Below are 26105 nucleotides of genomic sequence, written 5' to 3'. Positions count from 1 at the left end.
GGCCTTCCCTGTCCTTCCACCCAAACAGCCACCAGTGATCCCACCCGCGCCCAGCAGGAGTCCCCAGCACGGCCGGCCTCTGCGTCCCCCACACGACAGCCTGTTCCTCCTGCTTTGATGAAAACCTGGGGACTTTCTCCACTTCAGTTAAAGGAAATTAAAAAACAGTAATGAAGGAATGAAAGATGACTTGAAGGACAAAAAATGAAGTGGAAAACGGGGACGTCCCAGCAGCCGCGGCGGCTCGCGGCACCTGTCCCGATTCTGGCCGCGCACCTGGTCGTCTGCGCCGGAGCCGGCCTGGGTGAAGGGGCGCTCGTGGCCCTCGCCGTCGGCCGTGCTGGGCCTCCCCGGCGCCTCCTCCAGCTGCAGGCTGCCCGGGGCCTCCACGTCCACCTCGAACGTCTCGTCGCAGCAGAAGATGGCCTCCAGGATGTCGTCGTCAGTGGTGAACAAGATGGTGTCCCCAAAGTGCTCCGGGGCTACAGGCGTCATGGGAGACAGGGTCAGCCCGCCCGCCACCCGGACCCCAAGCCCTCGGCCCTTCTGCTCAGCCACCTCTGCCACCCCCGGCTCCTGTCGCCCTGCGGCCGAGGGCTTCCAGAACGTTCCGACAGACACACTGTACCTCCCGTCAGCGTCCCCGAGGCCTTGGCGATCTCTCCGTCGAAGATGCGCTGGGCGTCCAGCCACATCACCACGTCCTTCACGCCGCGGAAGGAGTGGATCCGGGACTTGTTGTAGTTCCACACGCGGATCAGCGCCACGTGGCAGGGCTGCGCGAAGTCCACGGAGATGGCGTGGGGCTTGCCGGGCGTGAAGGGGGCCAGCCAGACGTGCATGTCATCCTGGGTCCGGTTCACGCCGTCGATGAGGTTGGCCACCACGCGGGGGTCCGTCCCGTAGGCCGGGAGGACGTTGATGTCGGGGGGCTCGGCCCGGATGCTCAGGACCTGCACGGGCTCGCCCTTGGCGCTGAAGATCTCGATCCCGTTGAGGCCCACGTAGTGTCTGTCCCCCCAGGTGGACTTGATGTCGATGACCAGGTGCTGTCCGTAAGGCAACACGGGGATCTTGAAGTCACCGTCGCCCTCGGTGTCCACAGAGCAGTCGCCCTGCCCCCTGGGGGCCCCCGGCTGCTCCTCCCTCCAGGGCGGCGGCTGGTCCCCGAGCCGGCCACTCCTCTGCTGCTGCAGGAACTCGTCCAGGACGTCGCCCTGGACGTCCAGGTGGGAGATGCGGCCGCGGTGGGCGCGGTCGAAGGCGCCGAGGGAGTCCCAGGAGAGGTCCTGCTCGCTGCGCCAGCGCGCCCGGGCTGCCCGCGCGTCTTCTGTAAGAGAGGACACGGGAGGGGACCTCAGAGACTGACTCAGCGTGGCCTCGGCCTGAGGGACAGCTCAGGTGTCACCTTCCTGCACTCGGTGCCACGGCCCCAGCACAGAGCAAGGCCTCCCAGGCACAGAACCTGGGACCGTCCGTGGGACACTGGACCTGCACAACACTGTCCTCCGTCACCCGAGTCTAGAACACCCCCCCCCCCGTCCCTTGATTGGTGTGACTGTGGCATTCTTTGAGTTTTCTAAGAAGGTGACTGTCACACCAATCAAGGGAAGGGCGTACTTGGTCCTGAATGTCCTCTGAAGACCCGTGAGTTAGAGGCTTGGTCCCGCCCCACGGGGCTCCTGGGGGGTGGTGGAACCTCCTGGGGCAGGGTCTGTGGAGGAAGCCAGGTCACTGGGTCGCCCTGGGGTCCTTAGCACCCCAGCCCCTCCTTCCTCTGCCTGCTCCCTGCCACCAGGAGGTGACAGCTTCCTCCACCAGGGGGCCCAAGGCAGCAGTGCCAAGCACAGACAGGAAAGCCTCCAGACGTGAGCCCCGAGAACCCTTTCTTCCTCGTCAGTGGCTCACCTCAGGTATCCTGTCACAGTGGCGGAGAGCTGGCACAGGGAGACCGGGCACTTAGGAACCCTGCCAGAGCGGCCCCCTTGATGAGCCCTCAAGGCTGGGGGACGCTGCTGTCTAGGGGTCTGAGTTGGCCCTTGGGGGAGGGGGACTATATTTGAGGCTGCGTAGCCGCAGGACTCCAACAGTGTCCCCAAAGACTATGTCACGGCAGGTGGGAGGCTCGTCACGAACAATCAATGGGAAAAAGCCGGACAAGCAGTTTAGATGTGACCCGGCAAGGGCAAGGCAAGGCGCACCAGTGTTGGCAGTGAGGCTTCTGGGGGTGAGTGCGAAGGACGTCTGTTTTCTCCTGTGCACCTTCATGTTCTAAGCCCTGGTATTACTTTTAGAAGCAGGAAAACAATGCTATTCTACAAGGCGGACACAGTGGTGATGGTGGGCACGCCTGCAATCCCAAGGCTCAGGAGGCTGAGGCAGGAGGGTCACGAGTTCGAGGCCAGCCTGAGCAATTCAGTGAGACCCTAAGCAACTCAGTGAGGCCCTGACTCTAAATAAAATATAAGAAGGGCTTGGGGGGGGGGCTCGGTGGTGAAGCGCCCTGGGCTCAACCCCTGGTCCCAAGAACTAAAGAAAGTAAGCAAGCCGAGAAGCACCTGTGTCACAAGGGCTCGGCTGCCACACGTGGCTCTCGCCTGTGTCCTGAGCGCGTCGAGGACACCGGCAGCCCTCAGGGCGCGCTGACAGATCAAGGCCCTGACACCTGTCTCACGCAGTGGCCGGTCCCCAGAGCCCTGCGGCGGCCAAGCACCATCTCCAGGTGTCACTCTGGGAAAACAGTGTCCCGTGACACTGACGTGGCCTCTCCCCTTTCCTGTGCGCTGGGCCCCGGGCCCGGCCTCCGAGGGGTGCTGCGGTCAGTGGTGTCCTCCTCCTAGACTCAGACAGCCCGCCTCACTGCCACACAGGATGGGGGCAGCGCCTGAGCCCTCCCTCCAGGCCTGGCCTGCTGTCCCTCCACCCCCGGCCACCTGGTCCTGTTTGTGCTGCTGTCTGGCCGGCCCCAGCAGCCTCCCCTTCTTCTGGAAACAACTTCTGACTGTCCTTTGGAGAGTCCCCCACCTTCAGGCCATCCCGACTGGGTGGATCCTGACAGCATCCCCTTTCCAGCAGAGCTCAAAGATGGGCTGTCTTTGAACTGGCCACTGGAGGCTGGTGGGGGAGGGGTTGCCAGGGACCATTTTGCTACATGGCAGGGGAACCTGCCTGAGGAGGGAATGACACAGGGAGCATGAGCTGAGGGGTGGGGAGGAGGACAGGATGACAGCTGAGCTCCTGGATCCAGCCGTGCCTGAAGCCAAACCCTGGCAGCCTTCTGTCCTTTATATCAATGGGAACCCACCGTTCCCAGAACTCACAGCCTTCTCCAGGGGACCATGACTCCCGCCTCTCCTCAGTCTTCGGCTCATGCCTAATACCCTCCTCCACTGTAGAGACACACCACTCTCTAGCGGCCAGCTCCTCCGTCACACCAGGGCCACCTGCTACATCCTACTGGGAGTGTCCCCAGGCCAGGTCCCAGCTCCCTGGTCCTCTCCTGATGCCGCCTCCTGTCCCAGCCCCTGGGCCCACAGAGGTGCAGCTCTGCCTCATACCTCCAGGTCCGGCTCCCTCCTCCGCCAACATCGTCCAGCTCTGGTGACCGCTCGGCAGGCCCAGCCCTGTCCACACTGTGTCCTCAACTTCCGCGGAGCTGCCATCCACCGCTCTAATGGGCACTGTGTGTCCTATGCCGAGAAGGAGACCATCTACCCTCAGTGCCCACAGGTTGGACTGTGCCCAGCAGGACCCGCCAGCCCCGTCCCTCCCAGTCCTCTGCGGCCAGGCCGCCCTCTGCCCAGCGAGTCTCCTCCTGCCTCCGGGCCTTTGCCCTTGCTGTGCCCTCTGCCGGGACTGCCCTTCCCGTCCCCTCCTGGGACAGGCCCTCTCTGCGGCTCCCCCTTGCTCCAGGGATGCGCTGGGCTCAGCTCAGCCCCAGTGCCAGGAAGGGCCTGGGAGGTGGCCGCCCGTCCCTGCCCCGTCCCCAGAGCAGGCCTGGAGGCCGAGGGTGCCCTCCTCTGCCGCCCCCCAGCTCCCGCCTCCTCCCCTCCCTCGTCTTCCGGGGGAGAGCCTGGGCGGAGGCCTGTGCCCTCCAGCAGCGAGGCTGGACATCTGCAGGAGTCCGTGTGGACCGTGGAGACTCGGCTTCAGGTGACCCGTCTCCGTGAACCGGAGGAACGGCCTGGCTGCCTGCGAGCGCACCGGGGAGACGGCGCCCGAGGGCACTGGGTCCAAGTGACGCAGGGACCCTGGGCACAGCCCGCCCCCCCCACAGGGACCCTGGGCACAGCCCGTCCCCCCCACACACCCACAGGGACCCTGCGCACAGCCCGCCCCCCCCCCCACAGGGACCCTGCGCACAGCCCGCCCCCCCCCACAGGGACCCTGGGCACAGCCCGCCCCCCCCCACAGGGACCCTGCGCACAGCCCGTCCCCCCCCCCCACAGGGACCCTGCGCACAGCCCGCCCCCCCCCCCACAGGGACCCTGGGCACAGCCCGCCCCCCCCCCACAGGGACCCTGCGCACAGCCCCCCCCCCCCACAGGGACCCTGCGCACAGCCCGTCCCCCCCCCCCACAGGGACCCTGGGCACAGCCCGTCCCCCCCCCCCACAGGGACCCTGCGCACAGCCCGCCCCCCCCCCACAGGGACCCTGCGCACAGCCCGCCCCCCCCCCCCACAGGGACCCTGCGCACAGCCCGCCCCCACCCTCGTCTGAGTCCCACATGCTGGGTACAGAAGCAGAGGAGTGGGGACTGTCTCCTGGGCCACTGGGAGACGCCAGCTGCCAGCCCCCGCCCCAGGCTGCGCGTCCCTCCGCCTGCAGGACACGGTGGCGGGGGACAGACAGGAGCTGCCCAGCTCCGCACTTGGGTGGAGAGGGTCGAGGGCAGCACGAGACGCTCGGTCACGGCCACTCACACACCTGATGGCCACCCAGACAGGGAACAGAGACGCACCAGGGACCCCAGACAGCCACGTCCCTGCCAGCCCGTGGTGCCTCAGCCCTGCTGACCCGACAGGAGTGGACGCCTGACCCCGAGCCTCTGGGATTGCTGCTGGAACCAGAGCCAGGACATGGTCACTGAGAGCCGTGAGGCCACTGGTGACAGAGCAGAGGGAGCCGGTCTCGGGAAGGGGAGGACACGGGCCACAGAGAGGCCGAGCGGCCCGCGGCCCTGGGAGCACAGGGAGCTGGGGCCGGGGTTCCTGCCTCCTTCCTGGTCCTGGTTCCCAGGGGTGGCCTTCCTGCCCTGGGCCAGGTGCTCTTTGAACGTCCCCCAACAGCACCCCCGTCCTGCTCAAGCTGGGTGGACGGACGTGTCACCTGCAGCCACCTGGCCTGGCCTGGGTGCTCCTCCGAGGCCAATGTCGTCACAGTAAGGAGCTCTGGGGACTGGCCTGGGGACTGGCCTCTCAGGCATCCCTCACGGTGGCCGCACCATTGCAGTCCCCGGGGGCTCGGGCAGCCAGCTCTGTGGGGGGCTCGGGCGGCACGTCCCCTGGCTCTGGGTGGTGGGGCAACCCTCCAACACGAGCAGCTTAACAAGCGCCAAATCCCACGGGCTCGACGTCACTGCGTCACTGAGCCAAGCAGCGGGGGCCCGGGGAGGTGGGGTCTCCATGCTGGGCCTTCACCTTGGGACTCCCGGGGCCCGAGGTCTGCCAGGAAGGCTCAGAGCTGCCTGGCTCTCCTGGGGCGGGGGCCAACGGTGGCTGTGGCAACAGGGCACGGGAGTCAGCGGCTCCGAGTGTGGACGCAGGGGCCACTCCACCTGGGGTCAGCGGCTGTGACCCAGGAGCACACCTGAAACCTCACACAAAGTGGGGCTCACGTGGGGCTTCAAGGTCACCCGGGAAGGTGCTTGGGCTAGAGGCTGGCAGCTAAGAGGCCACGGATCCAGCCCTCCCTGCTCCGTCCCCACATTGTCCCTCCCTCACTGCATGAGCCGGGGACCTGCCTCGGTCTCTCCCTCTTTTTCGATGCTGGGAATTTAACTCTGGGTTGCTCTACCATGGAGCCATGTCCCCAGCCCTTTTTATTTTGAGACAGGGTCTCACTAAGTCGCTTAGGGCCTTGCTAACTTGCTGAGGCTGGCCTTGATCTTGAGATCCTCCTGCCCCAGCCTCCAGAGCTGCTGAAGTTACAGGTGTGGGCACCACGCGCGGCTCAAAGAGCTCCCGACTCTTCCCTTCCACTCGGCTCCTGACCCCCAGGCTCAGCGGGGGGGGGGGGGGGGCAGGGAGGTCTGAGGGACCAGAGAGGGACCACAGGGCAGCTCTGCTCAGGCAGGGCTCAGAGCCCGAGGGACTTGCTCTGGTGTCTGGAGTGACGGCTCAGGGCCACTAAACACTAAGGCAGGGGATGCCGATGTGACCCAGAGAGCGACGAGCCACCCAGAGGCAGAATCAGAGCAGGCAGGTGGCTGAGCGTGCGGGGAGCGGGGAGCGCAGCTGCTGCTGTCTGCGGGGCGCCCCTGGTGCCAAGCCGTGGATCCCCCCGGAATGCGTGTGGGTACGGCCCAGCGTCCTCTAAAGACGGGAAACGGAGGCTGCCCAGGATGTGGGTGGCGGGTGCAGGAACTGGGGGACACACACCCTGCAGCCTGACTCCACGTGCCCCCACACGGTGCAGGGAAGCACCTGGGGTGAGCGCGATGTGGCAGGTGGGACGCTTGGTGGATGGGAAGGACGCACGAGCCTATCCAAACCTGGCTGCCGCTGGCGTGGCCCTGTGGCCCTGCTCTGAGGCCACCCATCATCCCACTGGCTTCTTGCAGCACTGGGGGGTTCAGCCCATTTTACAGATGGAGACACGGAGGCTCGGTGGCGGAGTGCTGGCCAGGGCCAGGTGGCTGGGCAGCGCTGAGAGCCCCAGGGACGGTGTGCGGCAGAGCCCAGCCGCTTCCCGTGAGCCCGGCCAACGCATGGCGCTTTCCTGGGACACACAGTGGCTTAGGGACACTCTCCATCAGTCACCAGTGTGGGAAGTACGCCTCCTCCTCAGCCCTGCTTCTCGAGAAAAAGGAAGGGCCAGCGGCGCCCTGTGGGGCCTCCCAGGCGGGCCACCGCAGTCCCCGCCACTCCCTGAGGTCCCTCCCAGGCCCAGGCCAGCCTCGACTGGGAGCAGCGCAGGGGGTACTGTCCAGGGCAAGGTGAAGGAGCCAGAGGCCAGCACGTCCACCAAAGGTGGAACTAACCCAGGCGATGCTGGAGAACACGGCCAAGGGACGCGTCTTGGGGACAATGACACGTACGTGTATGACTTCAACAGAGCGCCCGCCCGCTTCCCTCATTGGCACCGCCTCTCTGGACCCTGAGGCAGTGGAACTGCGGCCACCAGTGGCCACCAATCCCCTCATTTTGCAGGTAGAGAAACTGAGGTCCAGGGAGCTAATGGCTTCTGCCACGGTAGGTGCAGGACGGTGGCACCGAGCCGGATACCCCGGGGCTCACCTCGGCTGGCTGCCTGGTCGTCTGCGTGCCCACTGCTGGGGGCCTCCTTCCTCGGGCCCCTCCGCCCACTGGCAGGGCGCCCCCTGGTGGGGGGCTGGCCAAACAAGTCCAGGTCGTCACCGGGGACTTTGGGTGACCCCCTCTGGGGCCTCTCCCTGGCGATGGCAGTCCCGCTGGCCGCCTGCCCTTGGTCGCACTGGGGGCCTTTGTCCTCGGCCCCGGGCTCTCCAGGGGTCTCCCCCGCGGTGTCCTCGGATGGGGGACGGCCTTCCCGGCCCAGCGGCTCCCCAGGGCCGAGCCACGGGGGCCGGGGCTTCCCCGCTGCCTTCTGCCCGGCCTCGCCCGCGGGAGAGGGCCGCAGCCAGCAGGGCGTCCTCCCGGGAGCCTCAGAGGACCCCCTGCCCGTGAGGCCTCCCGGCTGCTGGGGCGGCGGGGGCTCCCTGTCCAGAGGGGGCGGGCAGGGAGGGGCGCGGGCTGCCAACACCCTCAGATCCTCCTCCGACCTGGACAGGTCACCTCTGGTGCCACCAGGGGGACTCGCCCTTCCACCAGGTGGATTTCCTGGTGGGGAAAACCTGGCGTCCATCAAGGCCTCAGCGGGCTGTGAGCCTGTGGGGCTGAGCTCCTTGTCCCCGTCCCTGCCGGCCGCCTGGGGGGCATCTCTGCCTTCGTCACGGCGAGTGGCGTCCAGGGCGCCCTCGCTCCGCTCGGGCTCCAGGTCCACGGGGAAGGTGTGGCCAGCCGGCGCCGCCCCGTCTCCTTTCTCCAACGTGCCCTCGAAGATGAGGCTCTCGTTGACATAGAGCTTCAGGTTCCTGACACCAACGTCCAGGTCCTGGAAACACAGGATTTAACAAGGTGAGGACGCGCGTCCCCTCCCCGGGTCAGGAAAAGGAAATCGTGGGCTGGTGAAGGGGACTTGGCGGGCTTCAGCCGGGTGTCACCCAAGGCCCTGCCTCATCTCTGTGCAGAGTGCCATGGACTCTGTGAATCAAAGGACTTCCCCAAAGCCATGCCGCCACTGTCTTTGTCATCGTCACCTCCTGTGGGGACATCTGTAACAGGCTACTAATTGGCCTCCCTGCTCCCCGTCTCCCGCTGCTCCAGCCTGACTTCACGTTGCCACCGGAGCTGATTCTCTACAGTCGCCCGCTCGGCGAACCCGTCACGGTTTCTTCACGGGCGCTGATGGGGTCCTAGTGCGGGCTTCCGAGCCCCGGGGCCACCGCCTGCGCAGGACGCAGCGCCCTGGGCTCCCCAGCAGCCCCCTGGGTGTCTCGAGAGCAGCACCCGAGACAGGGCCTGAGGCACATGTGGTGGATGATCCCAGGGAAGGGGACCCCCAGGAGTGTCTGAGCTGGTCACTCTGTGGGCCGCCGGGCCCCTCCTAAGGCTGGAGTCGGGGCCCTCACACGGCTTGAAGTCTGTGCCTCCCAGGGCACAGCGCTGTCACTACACGGCAAACGTCCCACTCGGGAGGGCTGGGGGGATGCGCACTGGGCTGGGTCACGGTTTCCGCGGGGTCTCTGTCCTGACAAGTTTCCAGATGATTCCTTGCACAGGGAAGGAGGGAACGTGGGCCGATGGGATGATCCCGGCCACTCAGCTGGCACTGACCCTCACTGAAGGGCGCGCCCGCTTCCTGGGCTCCTTCTCCTCCTGTCCCCCCCTCCCTGGCTCCTGCTGCACCTGCCTCAGGGTGTCGCGGGACCGAGCGTCCAGTACAGCAGGCGGACGCGTTCCAGGAACCACGTGAGGAGTCTCCACGCGCAGGATAAGGGACGTGCCCGTCACCCACGGCCCCCTCCTGCCCTCCGCATGCCTCCCCCCGTCCTGGGCAACCACCTGTCCCCCTGCCACCCCGGTTGGTGCTCCGTGTTGTCCAGAGTGTAATGTAAAAGGAATCGGGCGGCACGGACCCCTCTTGCCTGGCTCCTTTCATGCCACATTGTCACTCTCCAAGTCAAGTGAAATCAGCACCTCCCCGGCCCCTGGCCCCTGGGTCTCTAGCAGGCGTCTCAGCAGGACACTCCGATCAGAGCTCTCCATCTGCTTTTCCCAGACCTGACCGTCCCCTGGTCACAGCTCCCCACTCGGCCTCTCGCTCATGTCCAGCTGTCGGCGAGCCCCGCTCTCTCCAAACTGCCCCGAATCTGACCTCTTCCGCAAGATGCGGCTGCCCCAGCGCAGGCCACTGTCATCTCTCCTGGGGACACTGCCGTCTCCTCCTAATTGGTCTCTCTGCTTCCACTCAGCACCGTCACCCGCCTGCCCCCATGCTCCCTCGCTCCCTGCCATCATGGCCACTCCCGCTGGGAACTGCCAGCGGAGGGCTGCCCTGCCTCCCGCCCAAACCCAAGGCCCCAGACCAGAGCCCCGAGTGTGACCTGGTGTGACCCGGCCTCCGTGACCTCTGGCCACTCCCCAGACCCTGGTGGCTCCCAGAGGCCCCTAACTGCCCCAGGCTCTGTCTTGGGGAATTTCCTGGCCACCTCCTGGCTTCTCTGTCCCTCCCTGTCCCTCCTTAATTTCCTTTCTGTCCCTGAAATGGTCTCGCTCCCTCCCTCCTCCCGGCTCCAAGTGAAGCTCCAGGACATCAGAGGTCCTGCTCTTCATGTCCTGGGACCCAGCGCACAGTAGGCCCTCGGCAGCGACTTTGGGGTCGTGAGTGACTGAACAGGGCTCTTCTCCAGAGGTGCATCGGGCGGGTGGCCGCTGCTGGCTGCACCCCGGGGTGCGCCCACCTGGCTTTGGCTCCCGGTCCACCTGGCCTGGGATCTGAGACCCACTCCGCCCGCTCTGCCAGGGTGAGCAGCCCTGACTGAGCCTAGATCCCGAGGTGAGGTCCCCAGAGTGACGGGAGCCAGCGCTGGAGCGCGCCTCAGCCACGGGACCAGGCGTCAATCATCCAATCGCGGGCGGCGGCTGCTATTTGCCGCCTGTCAGAAAAGTGGGCTCTCCCTCGGGTCCCTAGGGAGGTGCCTTCTGTGGGCGGAGGCACGGGGCCGCGCACCCGAGAGTGGTCAGGAGGCTCCTGGCGAAGGACAGCGCGGGCAGCTCTCAACGACTAGTTCTGCAAAATCGCCACCGGGAAACCTCTGGAGAGACACGCACCCATCTCAGGAGGCGGCGGGTGGCCTTTCTGTCCAGTGCAGGCTCCAGGTGGGCCTCCCGGCTTTCCTTACGGGATGTCTGCTACCAAGACGTGTCACCTCCCTTCCCCGGGCGGTCCGGGGCCCACCTGACCTCCAGCCGTCTGCTGCCCGCGCAGTCCTTGGAACAGCTCTGCAAGGTGGGCTTCAGGACACCCATGTCACACGGCCAGCTGTGGGAGGCCACTCTGGCTGACGTGCCCGAGGTGCTGAGTGCCACCTCCCTTTGGGTCAAGGCAACGTCATCTTGGCTTGTGCCAACCTGTCCCCGGGCGGAGTCACCTGGTGGAACTCTGAGCCCCACGTTGAAAATCAAGTCCCCGTGGACCTTCTCCCTCTAGAGGGTCGCCGAGCGCAGTGAGGTGGACGTGGTGTCCACGCCTCCTCCTGGTGTCACTTCTCGGGGCCTGCGTGGATTTATGCCAGGACTCCTGTGGCTCCAGCCTAGGGGCTCCCGCCCTCACACGACCTCCGCACACCTTCGCGGGCTCTTCCCGTCACCTCCAGGCTGACCACGACACCGACACCCTGTGAATGCTCTGGGAATAACTGGGACGCTGTGCGAACGGAATTCCTTCCTGGACCTTCTCCATCCAGGGGGGGGGTTCCAGATGTGGGACCTGCAGGAAGGGGAGGCCACCGTCTTGCGTGGATGTCCAGGCGGCCACCTCCAGGGCCGTGCCAGGAAGCCGTGTGGGACGGCACCTGCGACGTGGAGGAGCGGGGGCGGGTCTGGCAGGTCACGCCTCGGCCTCTTCTCGGTGACGCTCTGGGCCAGCGGTGTCTCTGGGGTGGATCTGGGGGACGTCTCTCGTTCTCAAGGACCAGCCTGCGTCCTCCCTGGTGTCACCAGGCTCCACCTGCAGGCCCTGTCCTCCTTGCCCTAGTGTCCAAGAACCCAGGGGCCCCACTCGCCTCGCCTTCGGGGCCCGTGTGCCCGGCCCTCTGCTGTCCCCGGTGAGGGCCTTTCCTCGTCGTTGACCGGGACACTCGCACCTTCTGATGTGCCTGGAGGCCCCTGAGTGGGGTTCTGAAGGACATTCTGGAGCTCCGCGGCTGGCACGCGGCTCACGGGCGCCCTTCCCCCGCCCCCACGACGGCCTTACCCTCCTTCAGCCTCACGAGAACCGCGCTGGGACGACCCTGTCCTAATACCGCGACACGCGTGTCGCCTCCGTCTCAGTGACCTCACGAGCGCCCAGGCCCCTCCTGCCCTGGCCCGGGGGCACGTGGCCCGCTTCCCAGAACAGACCAGCTGCTCAGCCTGATGGACGCCCGCGGTTCCACAGGACAAGACCCCAAGCCAAGCCCTGGGCTGTGACACTCAGGCACGTGTCACTTCTCCCGGGGACGACACCTGCCTTCAGGGCCGCCAGCCCAGCTGCTTTGGGGCAGTGCCGGGGCTAAGCCTCAGTCCCGCGTGCAGGTGCCCGTCCCGTCCAGCCCGGGCCCACGCTGAAGGCGCCCCACACCTGGCCCAGGACACCCCCTCACGACACCAGGCCCACGACATCCAACACCCGGAACACGGGCTGCCCCTCTCGCTCTGCCCTGAAGCCAGCTCCAGACCTGAGGCTGGGCCCCAGGTCCCCTCCTAGGCCCACCTGACCCTGGGTTACGGGGGTGCCGAGGGCTCTGGAGGGCGCCTGTCTGGTCACCGGCCACCCTGGGACTGGCTCAGGGCAGATCCTCCCGGAGCCCCGGCCCGCCCTGCCCCCGCCTCCCTGACTCACTGCCTGAGCCACAGGAGCAGCTGTCCCCATAGGGCAGGAGGACTGCGGGCACAGGCTGGGCCATGTCTGTCCAGTGCGCCCAGCACTGGGGCTGAACCCGCCCCCCTGCAGCTCCGGTTCTGCTGGGAGGAGGACTCAGTGGCCTCTCTGTGTCACTTGGGAGGAAGTCCAAGGCAAACTGTCCTTCATGACATGGACATTTTGTTTTCTTGAAAGGGGACAAAATGAGGGGACACTGTGACACTCAATAAGCACTGACATGCCAGGCTCCGGGCAGATCATTCTGGACCCTGCCCAACATTATGGACCCCAAGGATGATGTACAGGGGCGGGACCAGACAGATGAGGTCACACGCTGGTGGCCCTGTGGCTGACACTTGCTGGTGTGGCCCTCAGCATTTACTAACTGCAGAATGAGCCGAGGGTCCGTGAGACGGGGACTTCCACCCACTCTGCCTCGAGGGGAAATCTGGGCCACCTGCCCGCGGGGCCAGAGCTGGAGTGCCGAGTCACCGCTGCCCTGGGCCTGGCACAGCGCTCGCTCTCTCAAGGGGCCCTGTGGTGGGCGCCACCTGCTGGTCATCGTGTGGCCCCCAGCAGGTGTCCTGCGTTCTGGGCCTCGGTGTCCCCATCTGTGGAATGGAGCTGGTGGCTGTGGCCCCTTCTCACAGGATCTTTGGCAGAACCAACAGGCTGGCACCGGCAGAGTGCCCGAATGCCCCCTGCAGCACACACAGGCGCAGGAGACGAGCGGCCGTCAGTCCTGCCCCAGGCCGCTGCCTGGCTGTGCGCACCTGCTGGCTGCGGGGCCAGCGCGGCCCAGAGCAGCACCCGCCCTCCTGGCAGAGGCTGGCACAGGAGGGGGCCCGTCTGCCCTGGGGGCGCCCACAGTTTTTTTTTTCTGGTCCCAGGGATTGAACCCAAGGGCACTTACCACTGGGCTACATCCTCAGCCCTTTTCATTTTTTATTTTGAGGCAGAGCCTCACTAAGTTACTTAGAGCCTCACCAAATTGCCAAATCTGGCCTCAAACCTGCAGTTCTCCTGCCTCAGCCTCCCGAGCCGCTGGGATGCCGGGTGCGCACGTCACCTCTGTGGGCTAGAATTCTTGCTACGTCACCTGTGCAGGTGCGGCCCAGGCCCCCGAGGTCCCCCGCGCAGTTGGGGATGCTATTCAATCCAGCACTGCACGGGGCCTGCCGGGCCCTGGCCAGAGAAGGCCTCAACGGCGGAAGTGGGGAGGTCCCATCCGGCTGTGGGCGAGGGTGGCAGGCCCAGTGGGCAGAGCGCCCTGGGGCCTGGCAGCTGGGGACACATGCCCACAGGGTCCAGGGGGAAATGCCACCAGCTCTTGCAAAGCCAATTTCCAGAGGCTGTCGGTGACTCACAGGCTGTGGAGCACGAGGACCATGCAGAAGGAGCAGCAGCAGGCGCTGGCGTGGGACACCCGGGGCTCAGGACCCAGGAACACCCGAGGGCGGCTGGGGGTGGGCGGGACGGCCAGAGGGCCTAGGGCAGGCGGGCGGGAGGCCCAGGCAAAGCCGGGCACTGTGAGGCAGGGCTGTCCCCAGGAGGCGGCGTCCAGGCAGCCCAGGCCTGGGCAGAGGAGAGCTTGGGGCCCGGCTGGAAGGGCCAGGGAGCCAGGTTCGGGGTCCAGGAGGGGAAGAGGCCACCAAGGCAGATGCACCCCAGGCCCAGGCAAACGCCACAAAGGACAGGCAGCGGGGCATAAGGACAACGGTGCCACCGTGAAGGGACATGGGGGACACTCGCCTTCACCAGAGCCTGTGGCGTGCGGCCAGGGACCCAGGTTCTCATGCAGAACCTCACGACTGAAATGAACCACGGGGACGCGACCTGAGAGCTGTGCCCGGGCTGCTGGCACCGCCTGGCCCCGCGGCGGGGTGGCACGGCCACAGCGGACCTCTGCTCCCGAGGGCCCTGCAGCCGGAGGCCCTGGCTCACCCCCTCAGCAGCCTGGCTCCACTGACCCCCGGGCTGGCCCTGCCCTGGTGAGAGGGAGCAGGGCTGGGCCTGCACAGAGCCTGCGCACAGGCGCCCAGGACCTCTGACCACCAGACCGAGCCAGGAGCACATGCAGGGGGTCGGGGACGAGGTCCTGGGCACGTGGGCAGACGGGGAAGGACGAGCTGGACTGGGAAGGAGAGTTCCAGAAGGAAATGGCAGGACTCTGAGGTGGCCAAGAGGGCAGGGGACGGTGCAGGTGGAGGCAGGCCTTGGGAGTCAGGAAGGAACCCCAGGAGGGAGGCCCGCAGCGGGTGGGTGGCAGGCCAGGTCCAGGTGGGCCAGGGAGGGTCCAGTGCACGCCCAGGGAGAAGCACAGCAAGTGTCGGGGCCGATGCCCGGATGAGCAGCTGAGGCCCAGGGAGGCTGAGGGCTGGGGAGGACGCACAGGCTCAGCCGCGCGACCAGCGGGTGTGAAGAAAGGAGGAAGGGCCAGGCGTGGGGCAGCGCGGGAGGCTGAGGCAGGAGGACGGTAAGTTCAACACGAGCCTCAGCAACTCAGTGAGACCCAGTTTCAAAATATAGTCTAAGGAAGGCTGGGGCGGGGCTCCTGGTTCAACGCCGGGCTCCATCCCCAGGCCCCCCCCAAAAAAAAGGAAGAAAAGGAGGGGGGACCCGGCTTCCTGGCCTGGGCATTGCTTTCCGGCCTCCCTGGTGAGGCCCCGCGGAGCCGGCCCAGAGGTCCCACTGGCACCCACCCCCACCTCCATGGCCCTTCTAAGGAGGCCTCAGCCCACACAGCGGCCAGGCAGCCAGCGGGGGGCTCTGGGCTTTTCTGCAGGAGCCTGAGGTGAGCAATGGGGGTGACGTCATCAGGTGCTGGTGCTGGGGACCGGGGACGAGGCCAACTCAGAGCACACAGGGAGGCAGGTTCCTGGAGGCCTCCTGGGAGCGCCTGGATGCCGCCAGACCTGAAGCCAGCCGCTCAGACTCTCTGAGAGCGAGGCCAGCAGTTCTCTGTGCGTGACCCAGTTTTACTGGGCTTTCTGCCCTTTGCTACCAGGAGCCCTGGCCGACTCCCCAGTCAGTCACCAGGAACTTTCATCAAGAGACGCAGCCACCACACGGGTCCTGGCCAAGGCTGGCAGAGGCCGGCGGGAGGCCACCCAGGACACCCTGGCTCTACTGCCGCCCTGGGCCAGCACCCCGCCTCAACAGGTGGCCCTCCAGGTCAGCACCTGTGTGGCCAGGGCTGTCCCTTCCAGCCACCCTGCTGTGACGGCGTCAGGCCTCCCAAGCCTGGAAGAGGCCAGAGCCCCGAGGCCTCCTGACAAAGCTGACCACATGAAGGTCACGGCTTCAAAGTCATCGCCACAGTGGGCCTCGGCGTGTGCGCCGACTCAAGCCAACCAGGCGTCAAGACGATTAGGAGAATTAAGACAGAGCGGGTGACACAAAACCACGACCGGCCTCGGGCAGCAGACGGGCGGGGGTTAGTGACCGTCAGAGGCACCGCGCACAGTCCTGAGGGACATGGGACGAGGGCCGCGGCTGGCGTCACGTGTCTGGGTGGAGACCGAACAGGAGGCAGGACCTTGGTAATGGCAGAGGCTGAGGGGGGCCTGTGGTGACTGTCACACTGTCCCCTTGCACTGAGGCTGAGGGGGGCCTGTGGGGACTGTCACACTGTCCCCTTGCACTGAGGCTGAGGGGGGCCTGTGGTGACTGTCACACTATCCCCTTGCACTGAGGCTGAGGGGGGCCTGTGGTGACTGTCACACTGTCCCCTTGCACTGAGGCTGAGGGGGGCCTGTGGTCACTGTCACACTGGCCTCCAGCGCTGCCTCCCGGCACGGCCTCTAGTACGGCTGCCCTCAGCCAGGCCAGAGCCTCCTCTCCAGGCTCCCCGTCCCTCCGCCCACTGGAAGCGACAGCTTGGTGGCCTCTTAAACCCCTCAGCCAGGTCTTGTCCCCGATGACCAAAGCCCTCCAGTAAGGACGCCAACCGCGGGCACCTGTGTGGAGCGCGTAGGCCAGGGATGGTGCCAGGTGCTCTGCACGTGGTCACGGGGCAACATCTGCCCACGCCACAGATGGACCCTGCACAGGGACGTCGGGTAACATGACTGTGGCGCGTGGACCTGGCCAGGTGGGCGGGCTCTGACGGGCACCCCTGCTCTGACCACCCCCAGTTCTGCTTCTCTCCTAATAAGATCCAGACCTTCAGGGGCCCCCAACCTGGGCCTGCCTCCCTGCAGCCAGCCCTCCAGCTCCCCGCCCACCACGCTCCTGCCCCCACCTCAGCCTGCCCTGGAAGTGGCCACACACACAGTGCCTCAGGGCCTTTGCTCCTGCCAGGCAGGGCCAGGAACGCCCTCCCCACAGACACCCAAGTGGAGCCTCCTCCTCCTCAGGTCAGGGAAGGCCACCACCTGCAGAGCCCTGCCTCGCCCCCAGGCCTCCCACTCATGGTCCCAGTCACGCAGCCCTGCCTTGGCCACACCATCCCACGCGTCCCACCAGCAGGGACAGGCTTGCGGTGGGACCCTGGCCTCTGCTCACCATCACCCGGTCCCCTGCCCCGCGTGGCGACTTAGGAAATGGAAGTTGACTAGGATCTACCGGCCGTTCTCCAGGCACACTGACCGCAGTTCGAGTTTGTGGTAGCACCTGTGCCCAGCGGCCACCGTGCTCTGAAGACATGGCACATTCCCATCACTGCAGAAAGCCCTGGTGGGCAGTGGCCTGGACCACAGCAGGGCCCAGAAACACACCCGCGGGAAAGGCCGTGCGGGTTCGTTCGTAAGCTGCAGCACACACACGGTCCTGAGCACAAGATATGCCCTCGGTGCGAGTCCTGCTTACGTGCCACTGTCACCCCACTTCCTGTGATGACCAGGCTGGAGCTGGCATTTGTGTGGCGGGCTGTGGGTGCAGATGGCGATGGTGCGTGTCTGTGGCGAGGGTGGTGCCTTTGAGCAGGGGACCATAAGGCTGTTATAGAGGTAGACAGGGAACGAGGAGCTGGCAGAAGCAAATTTTGGGGTGGTGTATCCGTCTGTTTTCTGTTACTGTAACAAAATACCTGAGGTTGGGTAACTTTATAAGGAAGAGAGGTCTATTCAGCTCACAGGTCTGGAGGTCGAGGGCAAGGCAGTGTCATAAGGTACCTCAGCAGGAGTGTGTGTGACAGCGAGAGATCACGTCGCAGAGACAAAAAGTCAGAGGCCAGGGAGAGGCCTGGCTTGTTCTCTAGCCACCTTCATAAGAGCTCAAACCGACTTCAGTCCCTTCAGGGCTCAGTGTCCCCCGCATCCCCTACGCCCTCCCGCTAGGCCCCGCCTCAGCAGGCCACCCCCACAGTGCTCTTCACTGCACCCAGCCCAGGGACCCGGGGGGCGGGCCATGCCACACCAGACCACAGCAGACGGCAGCTGCCTCTACAGAGGGAGGCCCGGGTCCCCTCCTCCCCTCGGATGTCACCTGCAGGGGAGAAGGGTGGAGAAAACCCACAGCGCTCACGTCACCTCCCAGCGCCACCCCTGCACCCTCCGGCTGGGCCAGTCATCTGGGGACGTGGAAGACCTGGCAGCCCCCTGTCACCGTGCCCCGAGTCCCAGGCAGGCGGGCAGGTCGGTGTGGCTTCCCCTCCTCCAGGGCCTGAGGAAGGTTCCAGATCCCCTCGAGGCAGCACCCGGCGGCCCTGCCCATCAGAGTCGGCAGCGAGAGTCTACCTGCCGCGGGCCCCACTGTCCTGGCCCAGCTTGCCCCTCCAGGGAAGGCCACTGCCCGCAGGGACCACGGGGCTTGGAGGAGAGGACCCCTGCTTGTCATCAAGGCGCCTCGAGGTGCGGACACCTGCCACCTTCCCCAGACGGCAGCTGTCAGGGCAAAGTGGCCATGCCCACCTTTGGATGAGGTTCGTGCAGATGGAGGCCAGCCTCTGCCTCCGCCTCCCTCCCCAGCTGTCCCCTGGCCAGCTCGCTCGCACTGTGCCACCGACCGAGGGCGAAGGAAAGCCTACACCTGGGACCTAACCTGCAGGGAGCTGTGTCCTGAAGCAGCCGGGGCCATCAGCTCCCCTGACCTCGTCCTCAGACCCCCCCACGGCCCTGGCCGCCGGCTCCCACTGCCGTCAACTCCCATTCTGCCTCTCGGGAGGGGATTAGATCAAACCCACCTGCAGCTGCCCGGTAATGCTGGCGACAGATGGCCAGGGTGCCCGCCGGGCCCAGCGCCCTCTGCGCTCCCCACCCAGGGCCACGGGGGCCCCACAGCGGCTGCAGACCGCGGCTCCTGCTCCGTGAGCTGCCCACACGAGGAGGGCCGAGCGCAGGGCGAAGCAGAGAGGCCACCGTGGCCTGGGGGAGCTCATCCTCGCCGTGATCCACCCCAGACCTGCCTCCTCGGCCGAGACGGGGGCCACGGGGCCTCAGGAGGCCTCGCGCCTGCACCTGGACGCCTCTGCAGCCCTCCACCAGGACCACGGCTCCTCTTCTGCTCATGGGAGCGGCAGCCTCTCTGCGCCCCAGCCCAGAACCTTCCAGAACCCGCCCCGATCCCCGTGTTCCATGCGGTCAGGGCGGCCAGCTCCAGCCCGGAGAGGGGTTCCATTGGAGCCGCGTCGTGGTTTAAAAGTCCCTGACTCACTCCTGGCATCTCCGCCTCAGGAAGGCTCGGCGACACTCCATCTCCTGCCCCAGGCGGGTCCACCCAGCACCACTGCCCAGGCCCCCCCTCACCCGGCCACAGGCTGCCGCAGTCCCCACCGCTCCCCAGAGTCCCTCTGATAAGACCAAGGCTGAGGACGGTCCCTGTCCCTCACCGGGGGGAGGACAAGATGGCAGACTGCACCCTGCCCTCCTCCCGCACTCAGCTCCCTGCCAAATCCCGGGGCTCCGGTTCCCCTGAGGCCTTGGGCACTTGGGACAGCTCCACACTCGCTGCCCCCGGCCTCCAGAGCAGGGCACCCAGGCCGCTGCCCTCCTCGTCAGCACCCCGACGGCCGCTGGCCTGGGCCCGCAACAGGGTCTGGTGCAGGCAGGTATGAGGGAGGACGGGAGGCCGGGCCTTAGCCAGAGGGCCCTGCAGCCTGCGGTGACCACTCAGCACGACTCCACCCACCCGGGAGCGGGCTGGACACAGGGACTCTCGGGCGTCACTGTAGGTTAACACGTGAGAGAATGGGCCTGGGTCTGAGGATGCGGCTCACACTCATGCTGAGGCTGGCTGGCTGTGTGACTCGGGCAGGTTACATAACCTCTCTGTTTCCTTAACTGTAAAACCGAATCTCAGTTTCTATTTTCCCAGTCTCCCCAAAGTGGCAGGGTGTGGGGGTGCTAGTGACATCACTTCTGGAAGCTGGTTCCCCTGGCTCTGACGGAGGCAGGTGTGAAGGCTCTAGCAGGCTCACAGTGGCACCCATGAGGAAGAGCAGCTGAGCCCCTGGGACCCCTCAGAACCTCAGAAATCAGGTGACGACAAACTGCCAGACACTTCCACCACCAGGTGCCCGCGAGGAGCCAGGGCCGTTACTCACGCCATCCTCTGTCCAGTAGTTCACCACCTTGACCTTGGCCAGACGGAAGTCGGGGTGCCGCCTCGGGTTCCGGACGACAAAACGCAGCTGGAGTGGCGGGCGGAAGGGGCAGGTCCACACAGGGGGGTCCCTCTCGCTCTGGAAGGCCAGCAAGGGGGACTCGTGAGGCGGGTCTCTGCCTCTCTCCCAGGCACCCCACAGTGACCCTCAGGACCCCAGGGCTGGGTGGCTCTCCAGACCTGCCTCACCTGGCCTGCGCCTCCCCATGGGCCCGGCCTGTCCCTGCGCCTCCCCATGGGCCCGGCCTGTCCCTGCACAGAGCTGCCACCCGGCCAGGGTCTGCCCGCCAGATGGAATTTGAAATGCAGCGGGCTTTACTTAATCAGCTTAATCGGCTTTGAGGAGGACGCTGGGGAGGGACAGGCGCTGGGGAGGGACAGGCGCTGGGGAGGGACTGGCAGAGCCACCACCTGCGGCCCTGGGGCCACTGGCCAGCGTGCCGGCACCTCTGGCACCTGTGGGGATGGGGACATGGCGGGAGCCTGGGGTTTTCTGTCCACCCGGGGGCAGAGGACAGGGCTCAGGTCATCTCCGCTGGCACCAACAGGACGTCAGGTCGTGGGGGCTTTGGTGGCAGATGGAGACAGTCACTCAGGGGACCTCCTCAGCTGTTGTCAGCACCCCGTCTCTCTGGACGTCGACAGTCCAGGGAACAAAACCCCAAACTGCAGCCAAAGGTGTCCAGGCCGAGCCTCTGCAGCTGGCCACACCCTCCCGTCCTGGGGGAGCCAGCAGCAGGAGGCAGGCCCCGCCGTCACCCCTCCCTGACACAGGGCTCTCCTGGGGCATCTGGGCTCCTTGAGTCCCCGAGCCGAGCGCAGCTGCCCAGCGGCTCGCGGGCACTGCTCTCCCGCCCGGTCAGCGCCTCTCAGCCTGCGCCACACTCTCTCCAGAACCTTCAGCCCTTGGCAGGGTCCTCGGCTCACGGCCAACCACAAGGACAAAATGGAGACGTGACCCAGGGAGCGGAAGAGTCAGATGTGCCTCTGACACACAGGTGTCCTCCGTCCAGCCTCGCAGGAGGCAGCGCCCGCTGGGCCGGGCCGGCAGAGGTGCGGGATGGCTCAGGGAATGTGACGGGACAAACCTCATCTCCAGTTCTTAAAAAGGGGGACATTTTCGGGAGGCTGAAGCAGGAGGATCTCAAGTTCAAGGCCAGACTAGACAATCTGGGGAGGCCCTAAGCAACTCGGGGAGACCCTGCCTCTACATAAAAAAGATTTAAAAGGGCTGGGGACGGGGCTCAGTGGGTAAGCACCCCCCGGGTTCTATTCTAGGTACCAGAAAATAGACGGGGAGTTTCCCCAAGAGCCACAACCCACTTCTCTGCAGACTTGGGCTGGGTGGTAGCTCAGGCCACCGCCAGGACCGTGCACGCCCTGGAGCCAGGACTCCGCCACAGTCCCCATCACTCCCTACTGCCCACTGCCCTCCTGTGTCCTGCGGGGCCCTCAGGCACCGGGCTGGAGTCCTGGTTTAGAGGCTGAGCGGATCCAGCAGGTCCTGTTGGAGCCCTCGGCCTCCTGACACCGCCTGGGTCCCTCTTCCTAAGAGGAGCATCGCCCTGCATGGGGACCATCTCCCAGAGTCCCCACCACCGGGGACGGGCCTGCGGCTGGACAGGGCCAGGCAGGAGGACAGCGGGTCCTGGGGCCTTGTTGCCCCCAGGAGACGGAGGCCCGGGCTCCAGCTGTGGGGCAGACACAGGGGACTTGTTTTGGTGACAGTGGTGCCCTTCAGGAGGGAGGAGGTGGCCTTTGCTAAGGGGAGAGACGAGTTCTTCTGATTTTGAGAGAGGGTCTTGCTAAATTGTTGAGGCTGGCCTCAAATTTGTGATCCTCCTGCCTCAGCCTCCCAAATTGCTGGGAGTACAGGTGTGTGCCGTCCAGCCCAAACTCACAATTTAAAAGTGTAGAATTCAGGTGTTTTGTTTTTGTTTGTTTGTTTTAGCATATTCACAAGGTTGTGCAACCATCACCACCATCTTTCCCCAGCACATTTTCAGCACTAGAAAAAGAAAATCCGTCCCCATTAGGAGTCACTTTCCACTCTGGCCTCTCCAGTCCCTGGCGATCACTCACGGCTTTCTGTCTTTATGGATTTGCCTGTTGTGGCCACTTTGTGTAAGTAGAATCACGCGTGGCCTCCACATCTGGATTCTTTCACTTGGTGAGCAGGCGAGGCTCAGCCACATTACAGCCTGTGTTAACATTCCACTCCTTTTATGGCTGCATAATATTCCACTGTAGTGACAAACCATGTTTTACCATCTGTCCATCGGTCGATGTTGGTTTGGGTTGTTTCTCTATTTTGGCTATTATGAACAATTCCACTAATTAACATTCATGCTCAAGTTTTTTAAATGAATACGTTCATTTAAAATATTTTTTGCCAGATGCAGTGGTGCACACCTGTAATCCCAGCGGCTCAGGAGGCTCAGGCAGGAGGATCAAAGTTCAAAGCCAGCCTCAGCAACTTAGTGAAGCCCTAAGCAACCCAGAAAGGCCCTTCTCTAAATAGAATATTTTAAAGGCAGGGGACGTGGCTCAGTGGTTAAGCGACCCTGGGTTCAATCTCTGGGTTAAAAGACCACAAAACTCTTTATTTGGAAATAAACACAGACTCATAGGACATCTGCGTATTTGAAGGCTCTGGGTGGTGGGCCTGGGGACCTGGGTGGACAGAGATGCCATTTACTGAGCACAGGAACAGTGGGGGGGACAAGACGGGGGACATGTGCAGAGGAACTGGAACTTAGGTTCTGATCTCAGAGTCTGAGGCCTAACAGCTGCCCCGAGGAGCTGCCCGCTGGTGGGGGACGTCCATGCTGGGCACTCAGAGGGGTCAGGCTGGGGCACAGATTTGGAGTCACCCTGAAGCCGTGGGTCAGGTGTGGCCAGGGAGAGGTGAGGCGCAGAGGGAGGGGCCTCCTGGGCCTGGCTGCCCAGGGCTGCAGCACGCCCGGCCCCTCCCCCCAGACTCTGCCGCGCCTGGGCAGGTCGCTCCTCCCCGGGGCTCCTCACGGTACCCGGGGGCCACTGTCAGGCTCATGGGGGGTCACCAGGCTGTGGTGGCACACGCCAGTGAGACACGTTCCTGATGGCCCAGGCCTGGCAGGCCTCTAGCTCCGGGGACAGCAGGAAGGACCAGCCCCCACAGCGGGTCCAGAGGGCCAGCAGTCAGGCTGGCACAGCTGCCCGTGTTCCAGCCTCAGTGACCCCGACAAATAACCCAAACCTATCGAGGCCACAGACCAGCGTCCCCTCGGCCACCACATGGCAAAGCCCATCGCCTCTGGGGACAGAGGGGCAGGACAGTGGGGGCCAGAACTGGTCCCATCAAGCCCAGCCGTGCGGCTCATGGCCCGGGTGCAGTCTGGGCCAGCTGCAGGCTTCCAGGGCCTGCTGCCTGCTGCCCAGGGGCGTGGGGACGGGGCGTGGGGACCAGCCAGGGCTGCTCCAGGCCCAGCAGCTGCCCCCTCCCTGCTGCTGGTCTGGAGGGGCTCGAAGGCTCGACCCCCACCCCCCGCAGCTGTGCCCAGCTACGCACAGCTGTCCACCTGTCCCAGGGTCCCCCCGCCCTGCAGGCATCTGGCTGGAGCTGAGCCCAAGCACCTGCCTCTGGCCTGGGCAGTCCACTGGTGTCCCTCTGGGTCTTGGACACCTCCACAGAGCAACCTGGGGACAAGCTAACAGCCCACCCAGCCACCCTCCCCAGCACCCCTTTGTGACTGTGTGTCCCCCCAGGCCAGGCTGGAGACACAGGACTGCTCTACCCAGAGGCCGAGGCAGGACAGTCTCCCTGGGGACACCAGGACTTCCCAGCAAGCCCTCAGGTCTGGGCACCTCTCTAGCTGAACCTCGTTTGCTGCTGTCCACCCCCTAAAGACCAGACCCCCGTGCTCAGTGTCTCAGATACCACGGGGGCCCTGGCATGACCAGGAGGGCGCCCCTTCGGCCTTGGCACTCACAAGACGTGAAATGAACTTGCTTTTACATATTGGCCTAGGGCTGGGGCTGGGCTCAGGGGCCAGGCCTGCCGAGCCCTCGTGGGCGCTGGGTTCCGCCCTCAGCACCACAAAAAACATGAATAAAGACACTGAGCCACCACCACGGAAAGTGAGCACTGGGAAAATGACAATCAGGGGAGGGGACTCACGCTCACGGAGGGAATTCACACCCGTCCCCTCCACACCCAGCCCCCGCCCGTGGGGAACTCTGTTTCTCAGGACTCCCCCGGACACCATCACGAAGGACGCTGAGGGACGGCAGGGGGACAGCGGGGGGCGACACGGCTGTCGTCCAGCTCAGCTCAGCTCAGGTCCCTCCGCCCTCTGTCCACCTCTCGTGTTTGGACAGGGTCCCACCGTGCTGCCCGGGCTGCCCCCACCTCCCAGGCTCATGCCATCCTGTGCCTCTCCTCCCAGGCGCTGGGACCGCCAGCGAGGGCCACTGTGTCGGCTCTCGTCTCGTGTCCCAGCGTGGAAGTGACGGGACGGGGAAAGGCCAGTGCTCAAACCACAGCTCTCCAAGGGACAGGAAGGCGCTGAGCGCCGGGTGTGAGTCAGTGCACACCCCAGGACTAGGGGGGCGAACCTGGGGGGAGTGGGGCACCCCAGGACTAGGGGCAGGACCTAGGGGTGTGGGGCACCCCAGGACTAGGGGGGCAAACTTGGGGGTGTGGGGCACCCCAGGACTAGGGGGGGCGAACCTGGGGGGAGTGGGGCACCCCAGGACTAGGGGGGCGAACCTGGGGGAGTGGGGCACCCCAGGACTAGGGGCAGGACCTGGGGGTGTGGGGCACCCCAGGACTAGGGGGGCGAACCTGGGGGTGTGGGGCACCCCAGGACTAGGGGGCGAACCTGGGGGGAGTGGGGCACCCCAGGACTAGGGGGGCGAACCTGGGGGGAGTGGGGCACCCCAGGACTAGGGGGGCGAACCTGGGGGGAGTGGGGCACCCCAGGACTAGGGGCAGGACCTGGGGGTGTGGGGCACCCCAGGATTAGGGGGGCGAACCTGGGGGGAGTGGGGCACCCCAGGACTAGGGGGGCAAACCTGGGGGTGTGGGGCACCCCAGGACTAGGGGGGCGAACCTGGGGGGAGTGGGGCACCCCAGGACTAGGGGGGCGAACCTGGGGGTGTGGGGCACCCCAGGACTAGGGGGGCGAACCTGGGGGGAGTGGGGCACCCCAGGACTAGGGGCAGGACCTGGGGGTGTGGGGCACCCAGGACTAGGGGGGCGAACCTGGGGGGAGTGGGGCACCCCAGGACTAGGGGGGGCGAACCTGGGGTGTGGGGCACCCCAGGACTAGGGGGGCGAACCTGGGGGGAGTGGGGCACCCCAGGACTAGGGGGGCGAACCTGGGGGGAGTGGGGCACCCCAGGACTAGGGGCAGGACCTGGGGGTGTGGGGCACCCCAGGACTAGGGGGGCGAACCTGGGGGGAGTGGGGCACCCCAGGACTAGGGGGCCGAACCTGGGGGGAGTGGGGCACCCCAGGATTAGGGGGGCGAACCTGGGGGGAGTGGGGCACCCCAGGACTAGGGGCAGGACCTGGGGTGTGGGGCACCCCAGGACTAGGGGGGCGAACCTGGGGGGAGTGGGGCACCCCAGGACTAGGGGGGCGAACCTGGGGGGAGTGGGGCACCCCAGGACTAGGGGCAGGACCTGGGGGTGTGGGGCACCCCAGGACTAGGGGGGCGAACCTGGGGGTGTGGGGCACCCCAGGACTAGGGGGGCGAACCTGGGGGGAGTGGGGCACCCCAGGACTAGGGGGCGAACCTGGGGGTGTGGGGCACCCAGGACTAGGGGGGCGAACCTGGGAGAGTGGGGCACCCCAGGACTAGGGGGGCGAACCTGGGGGTGTGGGGCATCCCAGGACTAGGGGGGCGAACCTGGGGGTGTGGGGCACCCCAGGACTAGGGGGGCAGGACCTGGGGGTGTGGGGCACCCCAGGACTAGGGGGGCAGGACCTGGGGGTGTGGGGCACCCCAGGACTAGGGGGGCGAACCTGGGGTGTGGGGCACCCCAGGACTAGGGGGGCAGGACCTGGGGGTGTGGGGCACCCAGGACTAGGGGGGCGAACCTGGGGGGAGTGGGGCATCCCAGGACTAGGGGGCGAACCTGGGGGGAGTGGGGCACCCCAGGACTAGGGGGGCAGGACTTGGGGGTGTGGGGCATCCCAGGACTAGGGGGGCGA

At 65.8% G+C, this 26105-nt stretch overlaps 1 protein-coding gene across 1 annotated transcript in view; it reads right to left on the bottom strand.

The window, feature by feature from the left end:
- Positions 1–26105, bottom strand: part of Katnip (katanin interacting protein) — a 143653-nt gene that overhangs the window by 19995 nt on the left and 97553 nt on the right. The window contains exons 15-19 of the mRNA XM_026392185.2: positions 19848–19985; positions 7459–8293; positions 3558–3689; positions 629–1330; positions 277–482 (exon numbers count right to left, since the gene is read on the bottom strand). Coding sequence (XP_026247970.2) covers positions 277–482; positions 629–1330; positions 3558–3689; positions 7459–8293; positions 19848–19985 — 2013 coding nt within the window. The remainder of the gene's footprint in view (positions 1–276; positions 483–628; positions 1331–3557; positions 3690–7458; positions 8294–19847; positions 19986–26105) is intronic.

This window comes from Urocitellus parryii, chromosome 9 (assembly GCF_045843805.1).
Source record: "Urocitellus parryii isolate mUroPar1 chromosome 9, mUroPar1.hap1, whole genome shotgun sequence".
In the NCBI taxonomy this organism is placed as follows: Eukaryota; Metazoa; Chordata; class Mammalia; order Rodentia; family Sciuridae; genus Urocitellus; species Urocitellus parryii.
This window is presented reverse-complemented; position numbering and strand designations above follow the sequence as displayed.